This window comes from Lipotes vexillifer, unplaced genomic scaffold (assembly GCF_000442215.2).
Source record: "Lipotes vexillifer unplaced genomic scaffold, Lipotes_vexillifer_v1.1 scaffold641, whole genome shotgun sequence".
NCBI lineage: Eukaryota > Metazoa > Chordata > Mammalia > Artiodactyla > Lipotidae > Lipotes > Lipotes vexillifer.
Window position 1 is genome coordinate 1,527,928 of NW_006780658.1, and position 19,851 is coordinate 1,547,778.

Consider the following 19,851-nt stretch of genomic DNA (forward strand, 5'->3'; position numbering starts at 1 on the left):
AGCAGGCTCGGCCCGGCGGCTCACTCTTTCTGCCTCCTCCCCCCAGGATTACCGAGAGGATGGGATGGATCTAGGCAGTGACGCCGGTAGCAGCAGCAGCAGTAGCCGCGCCAGTTCGCAGTCCAACTCCACCAAAGTGACCCCTTGCTCCGAGTGCAAATCCTCGCCGTCGCCGGGGGACAGCCTGGACTTGGTGTCTGCCCTGGAGGGCTATGAGGAGCCCTTCCCGGTCTACCAGAAGAAGGTGATTGATGAGTGGGCGCCGGAGGAGGACGCGGAGAAGGGAGACGAGGAGGAGCGCAGCGAGCGAGGGTACCGGGATGATCGCTGTCCTGCCCAGGAGCCGGGGGACGTGAGCGCCAGGACCCGCAGCGGCGGCGGCAGGGGCGCCACCACCGCCATGCCGCCCCCCGTGCCCAACGGCAACCTCCACCCGCACGACCCTCAGGACCTCAGGCACAATGGCAACGTGGTGGTGGCCAGCCGGCCGAGCGGCTCCCGGGGCCCCCGCCGGGCGGTCCAGAAGCCTCAGCCGGCTGGGGGCCGGCGCGGTGGCCGGGGCCCGGCGGCCGGGAGCCTCTGTCTTCAGTCCACGGACAGCGGGACGTGCGTCCCGGAGGAGCCCCCGGTGCCCCCTATGGACTGGGAGGCTCTGGAGAAGCATCTGGCTGGGCTGCAGTTCCGGGAGCAGGAGGTGCGGAACCAGGGCCAGGCGAGGACCAACTCCACCTCGGTAAGTTGCCCGGGGTGCGTGCCCACGCGCGCACACACGTACACACCCCGCGCACAGCCCGCACGCGCCCTACCCGCGCTCCCGCCCAGCGGCGGCCCCATTCATCCTGCCCCGAGGGTGGGTGCCGGGCAGGAGAGCCTGACTTATGCTCCCCTGGGGTACCGTTGCTCAGTCTCTGAGCTGTCTGGGTTTGCAGGATGGGCGGAGAGGAGGGAGGGGCAGCCAGAGGGCAGCGGAAAGTCGGGTTAGTGGAACCAGCGACTCATTTTAATGGAATTACTTATGGAGACGAGGTTGTGAGTCACTTGCCTGAAAATAAATCCGGGGAGATTTTGGCACCGAAGTCGGTGGCCTGTGTGTGGGTGATATTTCAGGTCGTAATAGTTGTGGCTTTGTCAGCCGTGGTGGGTGTCCCTTCGTTGCCACTAATGTCTCGTCCATATACAGGCTGTCCCTGCGCACAAGCACGCATTCGCCTGCCCACACCTCCGGTGAGGCAGCAGGGATTGTGCCCTCTTGGCGTTTGAGCGGATGCTCCTGAATTGTAATGGGTTGACCGCCCTCCTCTGAGATTTTTTCCTTTCTGAAACCCGATCTATTGTTGACCTGAGGGAACGGGTGAATTGACCTGCTAGGATGAGGGAGTGGTTCTTTCCTCTGTGGGCTGACTCACCCCCTCTCCGCTGAATCCCTCCTAGTTTTGATAAGCAGTTCCTTACCGGAGGCTTGTGCCTCAGTTCAGGAAACCCAGAGAGGGAAGGGTGCTGGAGTGGAAAAGAGAGGGAGGGAAGGAGGGATACATCTATAATAAGAAGCTCTGGCAGGTTCACACTTGTCTCAACATCTTTTTTGCCCCTGAGAGGAGAGCAGATAAATGACTTAAAAGAAAAGCGTCATGAATGTAGCTCCCCTATTTATCACTGTTTTGAGATAAAGCAACAGTTGTAATTTGAAATCATTAATGAACGGATCCTAAATGGGGCTGAAGGGCATACAGTTTAAATGAGCTGCTTTCTGAGTGTGGCAGCGTGGGAGAATGCTTGCTTGCAGGTGTAATTTTTCGGCTCCAGGGCCCTGGGGCTACTGGAAATTGGGTGCATGCACTTCTGACTTCAGGGGTAAGGACAGTTAATTGGCACGGTTTCTATCAGAGAGAGCCCTTGCCTGACAGAGCCCACTGGTTAGTGTCCCTTGAGAAACTACCTATTAAATTAACACACTCATTTTAATACCAGCTGTTTACCATGGCCACTCGCAGACACGGAATCTTTCCGTTACAGCCAGTACTCTGTCTTGTACCTTGCAATTCAAAACATGCTTTTCCCACCCAGTGCTGAGAAAAATACCTGATTAAGCTCCCTGGACTTAAACAATGACTTGAAGATACATAAGATTCCTTTACTATGGCCTGACATTTTTACATTCCAGGAAAATGTAATCATGGCGTATACATGCAAAGTTAGGGTTTGATGGTGACAACGAGTTGCATTATTCAAAGAGTTCTTGAGCACCCATGTGTTCTGTGCCAAATTCAAGGTGTGATTCTCAGCACTGCAGTTACACATCTGACCACGTGGGCCTGGAATTACGGTGAGCGAGGTAGGGATGCAGACTGACTCCCACCCCCCCACCCCCCGCCCCGGGAACTTATAATTTAATGGCTAACCTAACAGACCAGCCTACCCCCAAACACACACACGTCTTCTTCCGTATTGTTGTAGAGACAATCTTTCCTTCTTGGGCCATCTTTGAAACCTGAGGGTGTCTTGTCTCCTCACCTAGCGAACAGTTTGCATTGTGGGCCCCTCTCCTCTCCTTCCCTCGCCCTCCTGAAAATGTCCCCCCTGGGCATTTCCTCCACAGGTCACACCGAAATTTGGGTTCCATTGATTCAAAGTAAGTATATGTACAAAAAATCGGCAGAAGGAAGTGGCCTGTGAAGTTGTTTAATATTGAAATTTTCCGTATTTTGGTTTGTATTGGAACAAAATTACTAGCCGCTGTCAGTTTAGAATAGTGTTTTTCGAACTGCAAGTTCCCCATGAAATCACCTTATCACTTTTTAAAAAATAAGATAGAATGTACTGCAGTGTGTTGCAGGTAGTCACAGTAAGATTGTGTTTTTTAGAAAGTTTTGTTCCAGTTTTATGTAGACGCTGGGTTACGGTGTAAGATTTCTTTCCCACTGTGGGTCACTGTCATAAAAGTTTGGAAAACACTGGTTAAAATCCTGTTTACTCCTGCCTGGAATAAGTGCAAGAATTTATAACCCTAAGGACAGAAGTTTAAGAGTAACAAAGGAGTTGGTGCAAAAGAAGTCTGTCCTGAAGGAGTTGCTCAAATCGAGTGATATTTTTGCTCCTCCTTAAAAAGTGTGTGTAAATACATTTAAGTGAAATTAATACATAGTACTGGGAGGAGGGGTATAAAATGAAAAAGGCAGGTACAGCTCCTTCACCTGTGAAGAGACCCAAATAAGTTATTCCCACCACGTGACTTTTTTTTTTTTTTTTTTTTTTTTTTCTTTTTCTTGTCCACAATCTGACTTCCAGAGAATCTTTATGCCGTGGTTCAAGCCTTGCATCATGAAACACAAATACACACATTCAGAATATGGTCTCCTCCCGGACGGGGGCACGAACCCGCGTCCCCTGCATCGGCAGGCGGACTCCCAACCACTGCGCCACCAGGGAAGCCCACCACCACATGACTTTTGCTTATGCTGTTACCTCTGCTTGGAATCCAGTGGCTGGTTCCTCCTCATCATCCCAGACTGTGCTCAACTCACCTCCTGAGAGAGGTTGTCCCTGGCCCCCCTCCCTAATACAGAGTAAGGCACTCCACCACCTACCAAGGCACTCCTTGTGTATTTTCTTAGTGCTTCTCACTGCCTGACATTATCATGTTCAGCTCTCCTTCATTTTTGGTTCTCTAGAATCGAATTGGAGTGCAGGGGTCTTGCCTGCATCGTTTAATTGTTGGAACCTAGTGCCTGCAATAGTGTCTGAGAAGTAATAGGTTCTCAAATACTGAATAAATGAAGTGTTTATAAGACTTACACGGCCCAGACCTAAGCCAGCCCCCTTATTGTACAGTTGAGAAAATTGAGGCCTAGAGAGCTTAAGAGATTTGCCGAAGATCCCAGTAAGAAAACTACGAAAGGGCTTTTGTCCTTCCTTCTGATGCCAGACTAGGTTTTTTCCTTCTGATGCTCAAAATTAGTTGAAACAAAAGGAAAGGAAAGAGCTTCCACCTTCCTGAAATAACTTAAATGGTTTCCTAATGACAGGTCCTCTCTTGGATTTCCTTAATGTTAAGGACAGAAGTAAACTAGGAAATAATGAAAACCCCATGACTTTACGAGTCTCTTCTCACAGACAGGGTTTGGTTTGGTTTTGTTTGAATGGAAACACGTTGAGCTCTGCCCAGCAAAGCAGCGACAGCCTCCCCATCCCTGTTCAACGCCCCTGTCTTCCTCTTGGCTACAGTGATACACTCAAAACGAAAGCCTGAGATTGCAAGGATGTGTTGATGATCAGCTGTCTCTAATCCAGGGAAGATTTAGAGGCACATTTAAAAACACACAACATCTGGGTAGGACTTAAAACCTAGGGCTGACCTTTACCTTGTGAAGTTGTGAGCAGCTCATCTCTCCCTTGGTGCCAGTGGAGGGGGATGAGCTTGGAGGCTCCTGGGAACCACCTTTGGTGTCAGAGCAGGAGGAGCCTGGGGAGTCTTGAAGGAAGCTCCGGTGGCCTGACTTCCTGCTGTCTTCTCAGGGCTGCTCCATCACAAACCTGCATCGCCTCACGAAGCCCACCCCCTCCTCAACGTCCCAAGCCCTCACCTTGACATCAGAGCCCTGAGGGCAGCGAGGTCACTTTATTCCACTGCCTTATCCCCAGTAGCTCCCTTGTGCCTGAAGCACTCTTTGGGGGACGGGGGTGGGGGGGGGGGCGGAGGGGGAGGGGAGAGGTTTCACCCAACAACCAGCACTACTCCTGGAAGTGCCCCCTCCAGTTGGCCAGACCCCTCCCCACCCCCATCCCGTGTCCCTGTGTTTCTCATGGTCCTGCCCTGGGCCTGCAGGTGTGTGAAGGCCCCTGGTAAACTCAAGGGCCACACACGACCCAGGAGTGAGATTTAGAACCAAGGTGCCAAGTTACGTGAGTCCTGCCCCCAGCTGTTCGTGTTCATCCTCAATTCCCTTCTCCCTGCCTGCTCTGTGGAAACTGGCGTGGACAATCGTGCGGGGCAGTCCTGAGGGAAACCTGGAGCTTCTCTTCCCGTTTCCCTCTTCTGAGCTCAGCCCCAAGCCTCTGTCTTTCTCCTGCTTCTCCAGGACCTTAGTGTGTCACAGTATCATTCTTCTGCCTCCCCATCACCAAGTGCAGGGGGGGTGCCCACTGCCTCAACCTACCCCTCTTCCTAAGTGGAGTATAACTTCACCCTTTTTTCTCCATGGTCCTTCGGTGAGGTTTTCTTTCCCTCAGAGTCTGTGATCCTCCATGCTGAGCCTGTTCTGCTTCTGGAAACTCACCCCTTTTTTCTCCCTCCCACTTGTCCCTCCTTTTGATTCTTTATTTTTAAAAAAATAGCTCCATTGGGCTTCCCTGGTGGCGCAGTGGTTGAGAGTCCGCCTGCCGATGCAGGGGACGCGGGTTCGTGCCCCGGTCCGGGAGGATCCCACGTGCCGCGGAGCGGCTGGGCCCGTGAGCCATGGCCGCTGAGCCTGCGCATTCGGAGCCTGTGCACCGCAATGGGAGAGGCCACGACAGTGAGAGGCCCACGTATGCAAAAAAAAAAAAAAAAAAAAAAAAAAAAAAAATAGCTCCATTGAGGTAGAATTGACATACAATTAACTGCACATTTAAAGTCAAGGTGATGCATCTATCTCTCACTCGCAAAAGTATCCTCTTGCTGCTTTGCAATCCTTCCCATTCTGTTCCTTGGCAACCACTGATCTTATTTCTATCACTATAAGTTAGCTTGCATTTTCTAAAACTAATGTAAAAGGAATCATATAATATGTACCCTGTTTTGTCTGGCATCTTTCAGTCAGCATATAATTAGTTTGTGATTCATCTGTGTTATTGTGTATGTCAATAGCTCATTCCTTTTTATGGCTGAGTAGAGTTCCATTTTATGGATATACCCTACTCCCTGGTTGATGGACCTTTGGGTGGTTTCTAGTTTTTGTCTATGACAAATAAAGAGTGCTGTGAACATTCACGTACAAGTCTTTGTAAGGACATATCCTTTCATTTCTCTTGGGAAAATACCAAAGAGTGGAATGGCTGGGTCCTATGGGAGCTGTGTGTTTAACTGTTTGAGAAGTTGCCTGTTTTCCAGAGAATCTGTACCATTTGATGTTGGTTTCCTCTCCCACCTGTTGGTGTATTCCATCTGTGTCTTTGGGGATTTGCAAGACATCTCTTTTCAGGTGACTGGGGTGACTGATCCCCTATCTCTTAAGAGAAAACAACAGCAAAGTACCAGGATCACATTTTATAGCCAACCAAAGTCATTACACCCATTGTTCAAAAAAAAGGAAAGGACTCTTTTTTAAATTAAAGAGGAGTTCTAGTTGTAGACCTGACACAATTTTCATTGCAGTTTTATTATTTTTTACTGCCTGTGACAGATGCATTTTCCTCCATTAGTGAGAAGATAGGAATAATTTTAATTAACATGTTAATTGAAAGCAAATTCTGATGAAGTTATTTCCAAAGTACTTGAAAGCAATTTGTCTCTTTATTTGTTTGTACTATTAACTAGTAGCAAACTTTAAATAACCTACATTTCTTCCGAGAATGGTACTAATTACAGGTTATTTTCAATGTATTATTCTGAAAGAATTATAGCCTAGTTACTCCTTCTCCGTCAATGACACTACTAAAGTAGCTTGAACGGCTGAGTAGTTTGTTTCCTTAGTTACTCAAGCTATGTTTAAATTGCATGAATTCCCATTTTTACAGACTGAATTAAGAGGTCTTTATTATTCCTGCAAAATATAGTAAAGTTTATAAGTTTAATAAGTTATGTGATTCATCAGCCTGGGATACCACAGTGAAAACATTCTGAGTGGTTTGTAGTTATCACTTATCCCTCTTAGAGAGCACGACATGACAGTGTTAAAATCACTTTTTTTTTTTTTGCCATAACCGGAAATTACCGAGCTAGCTATATTCTTTGCTTCAGCCTTTACCTTGAAACGTTTAGTGTCATCATTGTCTGCTTTTCTAATTTATGTTGATTTCTGTTTAAGAGCTGCAAAGGCTGCTCTATGCATTAGCATGTACTCAAGACTTTAAAGAAATATGGTTGGGTTTTCCAAAAACTTAGGTTGCAGGTAAACCACAGGTTCTGAGGCTCTGTTTGTGTATTTCAGCTACCATCAGATAGTTCATCCTACTACAGAAGAGCCTTTTGACAATATTGTAGTTGGATTAAAGGAAATCTTTGCCCACCAAGTGGTTTGCACATAGTGGTCCTTTAGAACATTCTAAGGATCACTGTTGTGCCACAGATCTGAAAAACAGATACAGATATTCTCATCACACATTCATTGAGCTGTTTGAACATCTCACCACCGACATCACGTCACCTTCCTCCATCCCTTTCTAGCTCAGAATGCACTTTCAACTCTAGAACCTTTGCCTGGCATTCCTTGTGACTTCACTCCCAGGAAGGCCCAGCACGAGCCCTTTGCTCTGTAGCAGGTCTGGATGCTACTGTCCACCAAACCGCCCAGCACTCTCTTCCCCAAGGCGTGTGCTGATTCAGCTTCTTTGGGAAGCTGTACCTGATCATCTCGGCTCTAAGCAAACTCTCTTCCAAACTTCTTACTCCACTTGTGTTCCACTTCCTCATTCTTAGGTTTTAAAAGGCTCATCCCTGACAAAACTCAAACCAGACCTGTCAATCTCTGGTTCCAGGCTCTTTCAGTGACATTGTTTGCATTCTCTTTTTGTGGGTATGTCTCTTATCTGCCCAACTATTTTAAATCCCTCCTCCCTTTCAAACACATACATGTACAGGCTCGGGCATTTCCTGAGGACTGGACATTTGATGAATGCTTGTTACCTGGTTAATGTATTTTGTACCACCTTTCTGTTTAGTTTTTTAATTTGCTCAAAGCTGATATACTACGAACTTTATTAATGCTAATAATAGTAATTACAGATCCTTCCTTAAAAGTTTATCTGGACCCTGTGACATTACATCTGCATTTTAAAATAGAAATTTGTTTTTACTCATGGACCTTTGCCTCTGAAGACATGAATGGTTTTGTTTTCTTGCCTCTGAAACTCAGTCCTAAGTTGTTGTTTTTTTTAACGACAAGGACCTTTGCAAATGCTTTTCTTTAGCTGCTTTATGTCCCCTGAGCTGTTGGGACAGATGACACTTCATACTGTTGCTGCTTTATACTGTCAGTGACTGGGAGATTATTTTGCACACAGCTTTTGTAGAAATTCAAGTGCCAGTTATGAAACTGAGCATTTTTCATAGAAAAGTAATAGGATTTTAAAGATAGAAAGGATCTGAGAGGTCATCTCATCAAACCCTCGCCATTTTCAAAGGAGGACGCAGGCTTATGAAGATTAAATGTCTTTGCTCACCTTCCTTAGCCCAGGCCTGACCCAGCCTCGAGTCACCTGACTCACAATTCCCACTTTTAATGAACTCGGCCCCCTTCAGCTACCTTTTTTAAAAAGAGTCTTTTCACAACTTAACTGGAGGATAGATCCAGCCTCATCACTTAAGAGCTTCAAGACTAGAAGTAGATTCTAATTTTTATCACCTGATAGAAAAGTTTCATTTTATTGTTTATTTCTTTTTCTTTTTTTAAAACGCATGTTGGAATACAATCATAAAATTGCTTCCTTCCATTGGGATTTCAGCTCATCACCGTATTTCTGCCAGCAGAACAGTACTCTCCCTGGGTTGACAGATTTTTTTTTTCTGTCCTTTCTCCTTTCCCATCTGTAAACACCTTTTCCTGGCTGTCCACCCTCCTTTCCAGCACTGTGCAACACGCAGTCCTCTCCTCTCACAGGTTCAGGGCTGACAGGCCCTTGAGGACCGTGCAAGGAGCTGCCTGAGTACCAGGAGGCAGGGGAGGGAGCAGCGAGGGTGAGGGCTGACCGTTGTGCATGTCACTTCCATTTACAATGCATCCATTGACTGACTGTCAGGCTATGAGGTGGTGCCCGGGTTCAGAAAGACAGGGCAAAGAAGATTTCCATGTGGCTCACCGCACAAGTGGAGACATTTTGTTCTAACTAGACAGAGTTTTAAGTGAATCGTTTATTATAAGCCCAAAAAAGAGCGAAATAACAAAACCAAGGAGAGACTAGAAAGCAAGGCATTTGTGGAGTTCAGGAGAGGCCCATAAAGTAGTCTCTGTTAGGACACTGGCTTTGTTAGAATATGGATGAAAACTAGGGATAGAAAAATGGACGTCAGGGAAGGGAGATGTGTTTGGGTTTTTACGTTGCCTGTATGATGTTTCTGAGTTTCCCAGTTAAATCTGTAGAAGTGAATCATCATTCCTTCTTCTTGGCAGGTCCAAGAGAGTTGTAATAATCATTCTCCTTCACTTACCAAGTCTTATGAAATCCATAAGAGCACTCATTGTTTCAGATGTTCTTGGTGTGTTTGCTTTGTTTTGGTTTGGTTTGGTTACTACTATTCACTTTTGTGAATGATTCTGTTATTTTCCTTATATATTTGTTAAATAATTATGTCAAGCATGTTCTATCACCAATTTTCATCACTTGTTTTTCTCTGTTTTCATTCATACATATATTTAACCTAATTTTCTTCTCTCCACCTGACCTGTTTTTCACTATTTGTGTTATTATAGGTTATTCCCATTTTTGCCTACTTTTGTGGCATTTTCTCTGTAAAGTATCAACATATGCGATTCAAAGGTGACGGTTGGGAATTCCCTGGCCGTCCACTGGTTAGGACTCTGCGTTTTCACTGCCAGGGCCCGGGTTTGATCCCTGGTCGGGGAACTAAGATCCTGGGAGCTGTGTGGCAGAGCCAAAAAAAAAAAAGAGAGAGAAAAAAAGGGTGATGGTTTAGGCTAGGAAACACCCAGGTGATAGTAATGAACTTGATCACTGCTTGTTCAGTACGAGGTTGATGGTTTTTAAAGTACTTGTAAAATATTTTTTGGTTGACATGAGGTTATACTTAAAGCAAAGCTTACTGGAAGTGAAAAAGTTACCAGTTTTCTTCAGTCTAGCTTTGTATATCAGATTTCCTAATAATTGCCTCTTGTATCTGTACATTTTACTGATACCTCTGTATCTCCATCCAAATATTTTATATTTACTTGTAATTGAGTGAACTTTTTGGTGTATCCATCATCAGCGATATCATGTCACCTTTCTCTCTCTTTTTTTCCTTCCGTTTCTCAAAGTCGCTCCTTAGTATTTGTGGCTCATGAAAGTGATTGTGAATCTTCCTTGGGATATTAGCATAGTATACCAAAAAAGAAATTTCAATTTTTATGGATTACAAGGAGCATTGCATTAGTCAGCAGCTGATTTCTGCAGATTCATCGATTCAAGAGTTTTATTACCCATGTCCTAATAGAGATGCTTGATTCTTCAAAACTCTTCCTTGTAAAAATAAATGTCTTAGTTATTCATGAATTTTTGGTTTTTTTTTTTTTTAATGTTACAAAAAGTTTCTATCAAGAAAGTGGTGGCGGCGTGGGGTTGGGGGCTTTTCCAGGTGATGCTCCATTTACCCAGGTGGATGGGGTCGTTTTCACGGTGCTTGAGGAAGAGCAGAGAACAAAGCAGCATCTCTACAGCCTCACAGTCAAGCCTCCAACAGGCAGATTTTCTACTGGCGCCTTCTGGACACACACCAGCCAGGCTGGTAGGTCGATGTCCCCGTGGCAGCACATACCCATTGCTTCCTCCTCTCGGATTTCACTCCTGTGTGGGTGACCTGTCTGTGCAGAGAACCAATACAAAGTCCGTAAGAAAGTGGCTCCTCTAGTATTGGGCACCTCTGGTGGCCAGAGCCTCTGGCCAGGCTCCCTCATGGACCTCTTAGTGATGGAGAGCTGAGGACGGGCACTCTCCGAGGCCAGCTAGCTGTGGCCAGGGACCGTCTTGCTCACTAATAGGCTGTAGACATGCCCCGAACAGGTAAATCTAGACAGCTACTTGGTTCTGTAACTTGGTACTGTTTCTTTCTTGGTTTGCCATATATGGAAAGAGCTTCGCTGTCTAAAAAAGTTTAAAGGGAATGAGGTAATTTCCTCGTAATTCCTGAGCTCTCCAGCCGTGTTTTAAATTTAGACTTGAGGTTAGAGCATTAAAAAAATAAAAACAGAAAAGTTTCTGTGTTATGAAATGCTAGGGCATTTTAAATGTCAAGTCCGTCAGCATGGTAGCTTGTACCCCCATTTTCTCCATCCAAAGAAAGAGTAGTGTTAAACTTCTTTCTAAAATAAGAAGGGTCTGGACCTCTGGGAACCTGGCACAGTGTCTTCTTAGTAAAGAACGTAAAGCCTAATCTCCACTCCTATAAAAATAACATGTTTTCAAATAGTTTCAAAACCAACTTAGCCTTCTGTTTTTCTCCTCATGGCACCAGTGGCTAAAAATTATGCCACTTTTGAAAATTACAATTTTTTGCTTTGTGCAGTCTTACATAATTTTGGTCCATTTTGACCGGGTCTGACATTTTATTATAAGCAACAACATCTTAAGTGCTCTGTCCTTTTTTCTTCCACTCTAAAATTGCTTCTGTGAGGAGTAAGACAAGACCGCTGGGATTTTATTTTTGAATACTTAAATTATGTAAATTATGTAATCAATGATCTCCTGTTAAGAGTTGTTATCCGGCCAACAGTGATCCCACCGTCTGACCCAAATCGCCCTTAAAGTAAGATCTTGTCCTAGAAGAACAACTTTAGGCAGCAGTAATTTTAAATTTTTCTGAATACTGGCTCTACTATGGTATGGTGATTTCAGTATTAGATGGATTTTTCTTGTGTTTCATATGGGAACTTTCAACAAAGCAAATGTACAATGGTTGTGCTTAAACTAACATGTAAGACCTCTGCGGGAAGTCCAGTGCACTGGAAGCAAATTAAAATTCTCTTTCACTAGTAAACAATCACACTGAGAATGTGAATATTAGAGCTGGAAGGCACTCCATAGCAAGGGTGGCAAACTCAGATGCTTCCAGAGGCCACGGAGGAAACTAATGAGAGGAGTGGAGGACAGGTCCCAGGGACAGAAGACAGCTATTCTTTCATACTGCTGACTTGTTGCTGTGCCAGAGTCTCAGAGTTATGATATGTCGGGAGAAGCCCAAGACCCAGGTTTTTATGAGAAATATCTTGAATACGAAATGCACTGCAAATAACTTTAAATAAATACAATTTTGTGGAGCTAAGAAACAGGTCTGTGGTTCAGAAGATGGCCTTGGGCTACCAGTTTTCCATCCCACACTTAACCCAACCCCTTCATTTTACAGGTAAGAAAACTGAGACCCAAAGATGTTAGATGACTTACCTGAAGTGGGGATGAGGTAGGGATGACTTGCTAAGAGGTTTGGTAAGAGTCTAGAAATGAGAGATCTCAGGGAGGAAAACTCCTGAAGGAGTGTCGGTCTTATTTACTGACACCAGGGTAACATTTTTCCCCCTTTCAATGCTTAAAGTAATTTGAAATAATAACATCCAGAGGAAAAAAATAAGAGATGCCTTAGGTACACACCTTCCTCTATTTCACTTTATTTTTACATACATTCCATTACTTAGAATTTAGTTTTCTCTTTCATCTTCAAAGCAGTTCAAAAATTGATTTGTTATTTGGATTTGGGGTATTTCGTTATTTATGAAGGACGAAAAGGGAAGGGCTTTTTAAGAACAGATTGTCTTAAACATAAATATGCGTGTGCATACAGACACACACACACACACACACACACACACACAATGCAGGATATGTGGCCTCAGTTCTTTTATCTGCTGGAAACTCTTCTGAGACCATTTAATTCCAAGGGGTGGTGGTAGGGGTGAGTTCTAATAAAATTTATTGTTATATAGAATCTAATGAAACTTTAATATTGATGAATAGTATTGTTTTTATTTAACTAAATATATAGTATTTAGGAGGACTTATTGAAAGTATAGAGATTGGGAAGTTTTTTTTTTTTCTTCTTTAGAACTATTGGCTCTAAGTCCAAAGTCAACAGATTTCAAACAAATGAGACAAGTTTGGGGTGTTAACTCACTTTCCTTTGGAAAAATGGGAAATGTTCATTTAGCTTTTTTTTAAAAAACTTTATCTGGGAATAACTTTAGATTTACAGAGGTGTTACAAAGATAGTACAGAAAGTTTCTGAATATCCTTTACCAATCTCCCCTGATGTTAACATTGTATATAATATGTATATTATATATAATATACACATATATAATTATTAAGAGAAATATACTTGTTTTCTGATATTTCTTCAAATATAATAAACAGTTTGAGTATATGTCAGTGTGTGTGTGGTATATATAATTGTGGTACACTTGTCAAAACTAAGAAATGAACGTTGGCACAGTATTATTACCTAAAGTGGAGGCTTTAATTGGATTTATATTAGCTTTTAAAATTAAGAAGGTTGTATTAAAACTACCCAACAAAGGTAATAAATAACATACAGGCTGTGGCTTGAGGAGAGAGGGGAGAGTTGGATCCTTTGTATTGTCTCTTGGCTCCCACAAAGTCATCCCAAGTGAACTTGAAACCGGAACAGAGATTCTGCTAGTGTGTTTGCTTTGTAAATGCATTTTGAAGACTGCTACCTCCTCTTCTGATGAGGTTGGCTTCCCTCAGTCTCTCCGCTGCAGGAGGAAGCATGTGTTGTGAAGAATCAGGAGAGGCAGGTGAAGAGAGAAACTCCACAGGCCTGTGGAGGGCAGGTTCCTCCAAGCAGGAAGGCAGGAGTCAGGGGGCTGTGTTGTGAGCCATCGTCTGCTTTCACGGGCTGTGGCCAGCCACAAATTGTCACTGTCCTTTGGAAGGGTATTTGGCTCGCCAACATCTGAATCGTTTATTTGTTTTTTAATGATTTTTTAACATCTCTATTGGAGTATCATTGCTTTACAATGGTGTGTTCATTTCTGCTGTATAACAGTGAATCAGCTATACATATACATATATCCCCATATCTCCTACCTCTTGCATCTCCCCCCCTCCCACCCTCCCTATCCCACCCCTCTAGGTGGTCACAAAGCACCGAGCTGATCTCCCTGTGCTATGCGGCTGCTTCCCACGAGCTATCTATTTTACATTTGGGAGTGAATATATGTCCATGCCACTCTCTCACTTCGTCCCAGCTTACCCTCCCCCATCCCCATGTCCTCAAGTCCATTCTCTACATCTGCATCTTTATTCCTGTCCTGCCCCTACGTTCTTCAGAACCATCAGAAAGAGAAAAATAAATACCATATGTTTATTTGTTTTTTAATGGCCTGGGAGTCTCCTTCTTTAAAGTTAAGGGTCTGGTGGAATTGCGAAGGCTCTGTGAGCCTGTGGCGTGAAAATTCTCGCAGAAGGGGGTAAGTTACAGTTGACTAGAAAGAGGTGTAAGTGGCCTGGGGGACAAAGCCCACTCAGGCTGTGAAATGAGGGGCTAAGTCATGAGGAACACATTTGGGAGACTTCACAGCCTAGAAATGGTGAGGAAAGAGGTTTGAGACTCGTGGAAATGGAAAAGGAAAGGAACTTGGCATATCAGAATGTTCAGTATTTGCTGACTGATTGAATAATCCGAATTTTCAAAACTAAACTGGCTGTGGGCTCCAGGCATAGTTTTATCAGCAATGGGAGGATGTCCCCGTGACTCAGTGACTTCTCATAAGGAACATTCCGGTTACTCATTCCCTGCCTTTGGGTGGCCTGGTCTGGCTGGCGGGATCAGTGATTTCCTCTTAGGACGTCTTCAAATTTCCCAGAATTCTTTTACTAATTACATGTTCAATATATTGTGGATTATGATACTACTAAGTAAACGTTTCTTTCAGTAAAACCCATATAATCAGGTTGAAAACTGTGTGTTCTCCAGACCAAAATGTTTTTTTTTCTTCTTTTTGTATTGAAGTGTAGTTGATTGACAATGCTGTGCCCATCTCTGCTGTGCAGCAAAGTGACTCAGTTATACACATATAGACATTCTTTTTTTCATATTCTTTTCCGTTATGGTTTATCACAGGATATTGCGGACCAAATGTTTTGACTAACTGCTTCAATTTATATACTCCTTTGAAATTCACTAGATGCTGTGCTCGAGGATGGGACGTATGCACGTCACTGACATCTATTTTCTTAGGTTCTTCCTCCTGCGGTGGATGTGCATGCGGTTTCTGCCCAGCATGGGTTTACCCTTCCTAACAGCACCCAGGTTCTTTCTAGGGAATTACCTCTTTTCTGCTGTGTGCGATTTTGGTGGGAGGGCAATTGCAAGTGGCTGACTCCTGTTCGGGCAACCTTAGCCTAGGTTCTCCCTCCCCTGACTCTCCCACAGGTGGAAGAGCTCCCCTGGGACTTTGGGTCTAGAGTGTTCCCTGCGAGGCCCTCAGTAGCAATGGGAGGCCTCCTCGCGGTGGTGACTAATGCTGAACCTTCCCATGAGGGGACCACGGCCGTGGCTTCTGCTTCCCAACCTTCCCTGCCTCCCCTGGTTTCTCAGTGCCCACCTCCTGTTGATTCTCTGAGCTTAAATCAGCCAGGGTTGGTTTTATTGCTTTCAAATCAGGAACCCTAACTAACATCAGGCAGTCTCTCGACTTATGGCTCAGATTCAAACATGACAGTTGTAGGCCCAATAGCACTAAGTAGAGGTCTTTAAGATTTTTCGAGTCTTTCACAGAATCATTGAATATCAGAGGTGGAATGGGGACTTCCCTGGTGGCGCAGTGGTTAAGAATCCGCCTGCCAATGCAGGGGACACGGGTTTGATCCCTGGTCCGGGAAGATCCCACCTGGCGCAGAGCAACTAAGCCCGTGAGCCACAACTACTGAGCCTGCACTCTAGAGCCCGTGAGTCACAACTACTGAGCCTGCGCTCTAGAGCCTATGCTCCGCAACAAGAGAAGCCACCGCAATGAGAAGCCCGCACACCGCAACAAAGAGTAGCCCCTGCTCGCCACAACTAGAGAAAGCCCACACGCAGCAACGAAGACCCAACGCAGCCATAAATAAATAAATTTATTTAAAAAAAAAAAAAAAAGGGGGAATGGACCTTAGAGCTAGAAGGGGGACTCATGCTGGGTGCAGTCCCCTTCTTTTTTATAGGTGAGGAAATAACCACACAAAGTGAAAGTGACTTTCAAGGTGTCATAAACAGAACATGCCGCATTGACATCCTGTGCTGAGATCTCATGATTCATCTGCCCAGGGCATCTTGACCTCACACCCTCCTTCTACTTCCCTGACCCTGTGAGCCATGGTACCCATTTATAGGGTGACTGGCCAGAAGTAAAGACAGCCATCTGTGGCCTTGGAGGCGATCAGTGGCCTTGGAAAGGAGCAAAGGTAACTGGACCACATAGGACTTCAACCTATGGCTGGTGGTGTTATAACCAATATTCAAACACTGAGCTGAAAGGTGCCCTCTGATGCCAGTCCAGACGTGTCCTCTTGATGCAGCTCAGACTTTGTATAAGGAAGTGATTATCAGCAGGCTCTGGAATCAGGTAGACCTGGCCCCAAACAGCAGTAGTAGCATCCTTATGATTAGAGGCATAAAAACAACCAGTATTATGGTATAAATCTCATGGATTTTTAATGTGGATTAAAGATTGTCTTCTAGACATCCCTTATTTTATAGAAATTGTGCTTTTATGTTGTAAATGTAGCAAGTCTCCGAGCTTTGAGAGGGTAAATTTTCTGAATTCATTTTGGAGCAAAAGCTATATTTTTAAAATTGCTTATGTGAAACTTTTCAGCAAAGTGAAAAGTCTGCAATATGATGTCTGCATGATGTCTGCCAAGACTTTCCTTAATATATGTCATTATTTTTTCTTCTTAGCTTTATTCAGTCAGTGACTATATATTTGCATATCTGCTATGTGTTAGGTATGGCGGATATAGATGAGCGGAAGCTCACGTGCGGCTGTCATGTCGTGGGGCTTCTTGCCCTCATGGAGCTTGCAGTCAGGCAGGGGAGACTCACATAAATCATATAAGGACACAAATGTGGCAGGTGCTGCAGAAGAAGGCCATGCTGCTGCGAGAACTGCAGAGACATATGCCCTAAGCCTGTTTTAATGAGAGAAACAAGCTGTTGCTTATTGAGGGCCTACTGGGCACACACTGATCTGGCTGCTTTTCCTTTATTTGCCTAATGCACGATGGGGCAAGTTGAATGCTGTTACCCCCATTTTATAGACAAAAAAAAACTGAAGTGTGTGGTGGGATCGCAGAGCTAGTGCAGGTCCCTCTGGCTCCAAGGGCCATGTGCTTTCTACTCCTATTAGAAACCACTACACCAACTATTTGGAATTTAGCCCCTCTGACTTTTCCTCACACAATAACTGCTTATTTTTGCCGGTGGCCATGGCCACATATGAATATCTGTGATCTCTTGATATATAATATCCACTTACACCCACGTGCTTCTATTTGAGAATTTTTCATAAACAGAAACTTTAATTAATAATTAGAAATTCATTTGACCATAAATGCATGGCTTTCTCTTTGTTTTCTCTGTTTTGGAGGTCCCCATCACCACCCCTATGCTTACTTTTAATCATCAAATCTATCCAGTTGTTAAGGCTCAGTCAAAAACTCGCCCTACGTATTGGCTTGAAGGGTACATAATGACCCTCTGGTTGGGTGGAGGCACATGGAGATACAACTGTGCATTCTCACTCCCTTGACGCCCAATCCGGAGCTGGCTGCACCTCGTAAACTGTTTTGTGCATAGAATGGGACAATGGGTCCCTGAGGTTCCAGGCAGCCCCGAATGGATGGAGCATGCCTCGGGAGCCCTTACCATCCAGTGGGCAATGCACTCGGAGAGCTTTCTCCCCAAATGTCCTGGGACCACATTCAGCAATGGCTTCACCTGTGTCAGTAGGTCTAACAAAAGAGACCGTCACCTGAGGGACCAGGAGGAGGGACAAGGTTGGGTAGCGTGAAGCAGAGGGGCTCAAGCTGCAGCTGAACCCACTGCCTTCTGGGATTTTTCTTTTTCTTTTGCCCATTCATGTACTTACTTAATAGTCATTCACTCAGTAGCTGCACTGTGCTAGACACTAAGGAGACAAGATAGCTGTGATCTTGCCCAAAGGGCCTAGTTATTCTGGCGAGGGAGGTGGACATTAAACAGCTTCCTCAGTTCTTTATTGGAATGCCCGAGGTAAGCGCTGTGAGGGAGAGTTCCAGGAGGCAGAGGCAGCAGGGGGAGGACAGCGGAATGGAGATCTGGAGAGGAGGGCCCGGCGCGAGGTGGGATGGCAAGAGTTTCCTGGGGCGGAAGGGCCGTGGGGCAGGAGGGAGTTTGGAAAAGTTTGTGGAAATCAGCCAGGGGATCCCTGACCAAAATCACTCTCTTTCTCAGCACACACATCCCAGGCATTTGAGTCTGTACTTCCTTTGGGAACTTTCTACCACCAGTCTTAAGCCATCTTTTGCACAATAAAATCACCTTGCAATTTTCCTATAGTAAATTTTTAAAATGTTGATGCTGCAAGGAGTTTAATAATAGAGGCAATGCTTGAAATGCCATTTCCTTGTACCCAGAGACTTGGGGCACAGTGGGGAATAGAGCCTTTTAGGAAAGTAAGAGGGAAGAAGATATTTGAATTCAGAAGTGAATTCATGTTAAACTTCTCAGGCTCCAGGAACTTCTTGAGTGTCTTGGTTTAAAGGAGTTGGCGTATTCGTGGGGTTTTCTGCTCAGGTCTCCTGGATGCTGTGGGCTGGGAATATGTTAAAAACAGAAGTCCCAGCCTTTTTCCTAATGAGCTATTTGTGCTTTAGACACACTAACCTAGGATGGGCCAGAGATGTTGAAATGCCAGATGCTGATAGGATTGGGGACAGAACGTCAGGCGTTCTGATGCCGGCCACGTGAGCATTCCGTCCCGGGACTTCCTTTCAGAAACACCCACAATGCTCTGTGGGCAGGTCCAGGGAGGTTAGAGAAACCCCTCACCTCCCGCGTCCAGTTCGAGATGATTGGATCTGAAGTCTTGGTTAGGAGCTAAAGGGTAATTTCTGGGTCAGAGCAGGACCAGTGAATTGTATGAGCTGAGGCAAAGCTTAATCCTGTCTTCTACCCGCCCACGATGAAAAGCTGTTGAACGTCAAATAGGGTTTGCAACTTTGAAGTGAAGACGTTTCCTGCCACATAGCATCGAGTTGAACAAGTCCACACCTGCTGGTCTGGTCGTTGGTTAGTAGAAGGAATGAAAGAGAAGAACTGCATGCCTTTGAGCTAAGGCATTTTAAATGCTTATTACTCTGATTCACTTTCTACCATTCACCTTCACTGCAGTTTTCCTTTCATCTTAACATTGTAAGTAATGCATCAGCCTTCCCTATGGAACAGTGCAGATCTCATTTAAATGGTAAAAACGTCTCCAGCTCAGGCCCATTTGCTACACAAGAAATGGGAAATATTTTTCTCAGGTTGGAGCCTAAGGATTCCCTGTAACGTGGGTACCTCCCGTTGGTTTCCATGACTGTATTCCTTTAACCAATGGTTTCTGTTCTTTCAGTTATCCCGTAGACTAAATGGAAAAATAAACGGCTTCATAGCATTGTGCTGGGTCTGAGAAAATTGTTTATACATCTGTATCAAAAACAAAACTGCAAAATACTAAGTAAAAGTCAAAAAACCAATCGGAATTTTCTCCTTAGTATGGCTCCTTGGCTTTATAACCTAGGGACTGAACTAGGGCCTAGAGGTTATGAACTAGACAAGTATTGCATGTTTTTTGTTTTTTTTTTTTCCAAACACCCTTACCCATTAAAAAAGAAGAAAGGCTTTAGGGTGAACTCTAAGGCCTGTATTACTTCTTTAAAAAATCACAACTATGTATTATTCGGGTCATCTACCTACCAAAGGCAATACAC

General features: G+C 44.7%; 1 protein-coding gene across 5 annotated transcripts in view; it reads left to right on the forward strand.

Annotated features, from left to right (window-relative positions):
- Positions 1-19,851, forward strand: part of SCHIP1 (schwannomin interacting protein 1) — a 785,715-nt gene that overhangs the window by 660,921 nt on the left and 104,943 nt on the right. For 3 of the 5 annotated variants that reach the window (XM_007454123.1, XM_007454124.1, XM_007454125.1), the window contains one exon: positions 47-733. The exons of 1 other annotated variant lie outside the window; for it this stretch is intronic. In XM_007454123.1, coding sequence (XP_007454185.1) covers positions 47-733 — 687 coding nt within the window. The remainder of the gene's footprint in view (positions 1-46; positions 734-19,851) is intronic. One more of the 5 variants, XM_007454126.1, reaches the window with a different exon arrangement.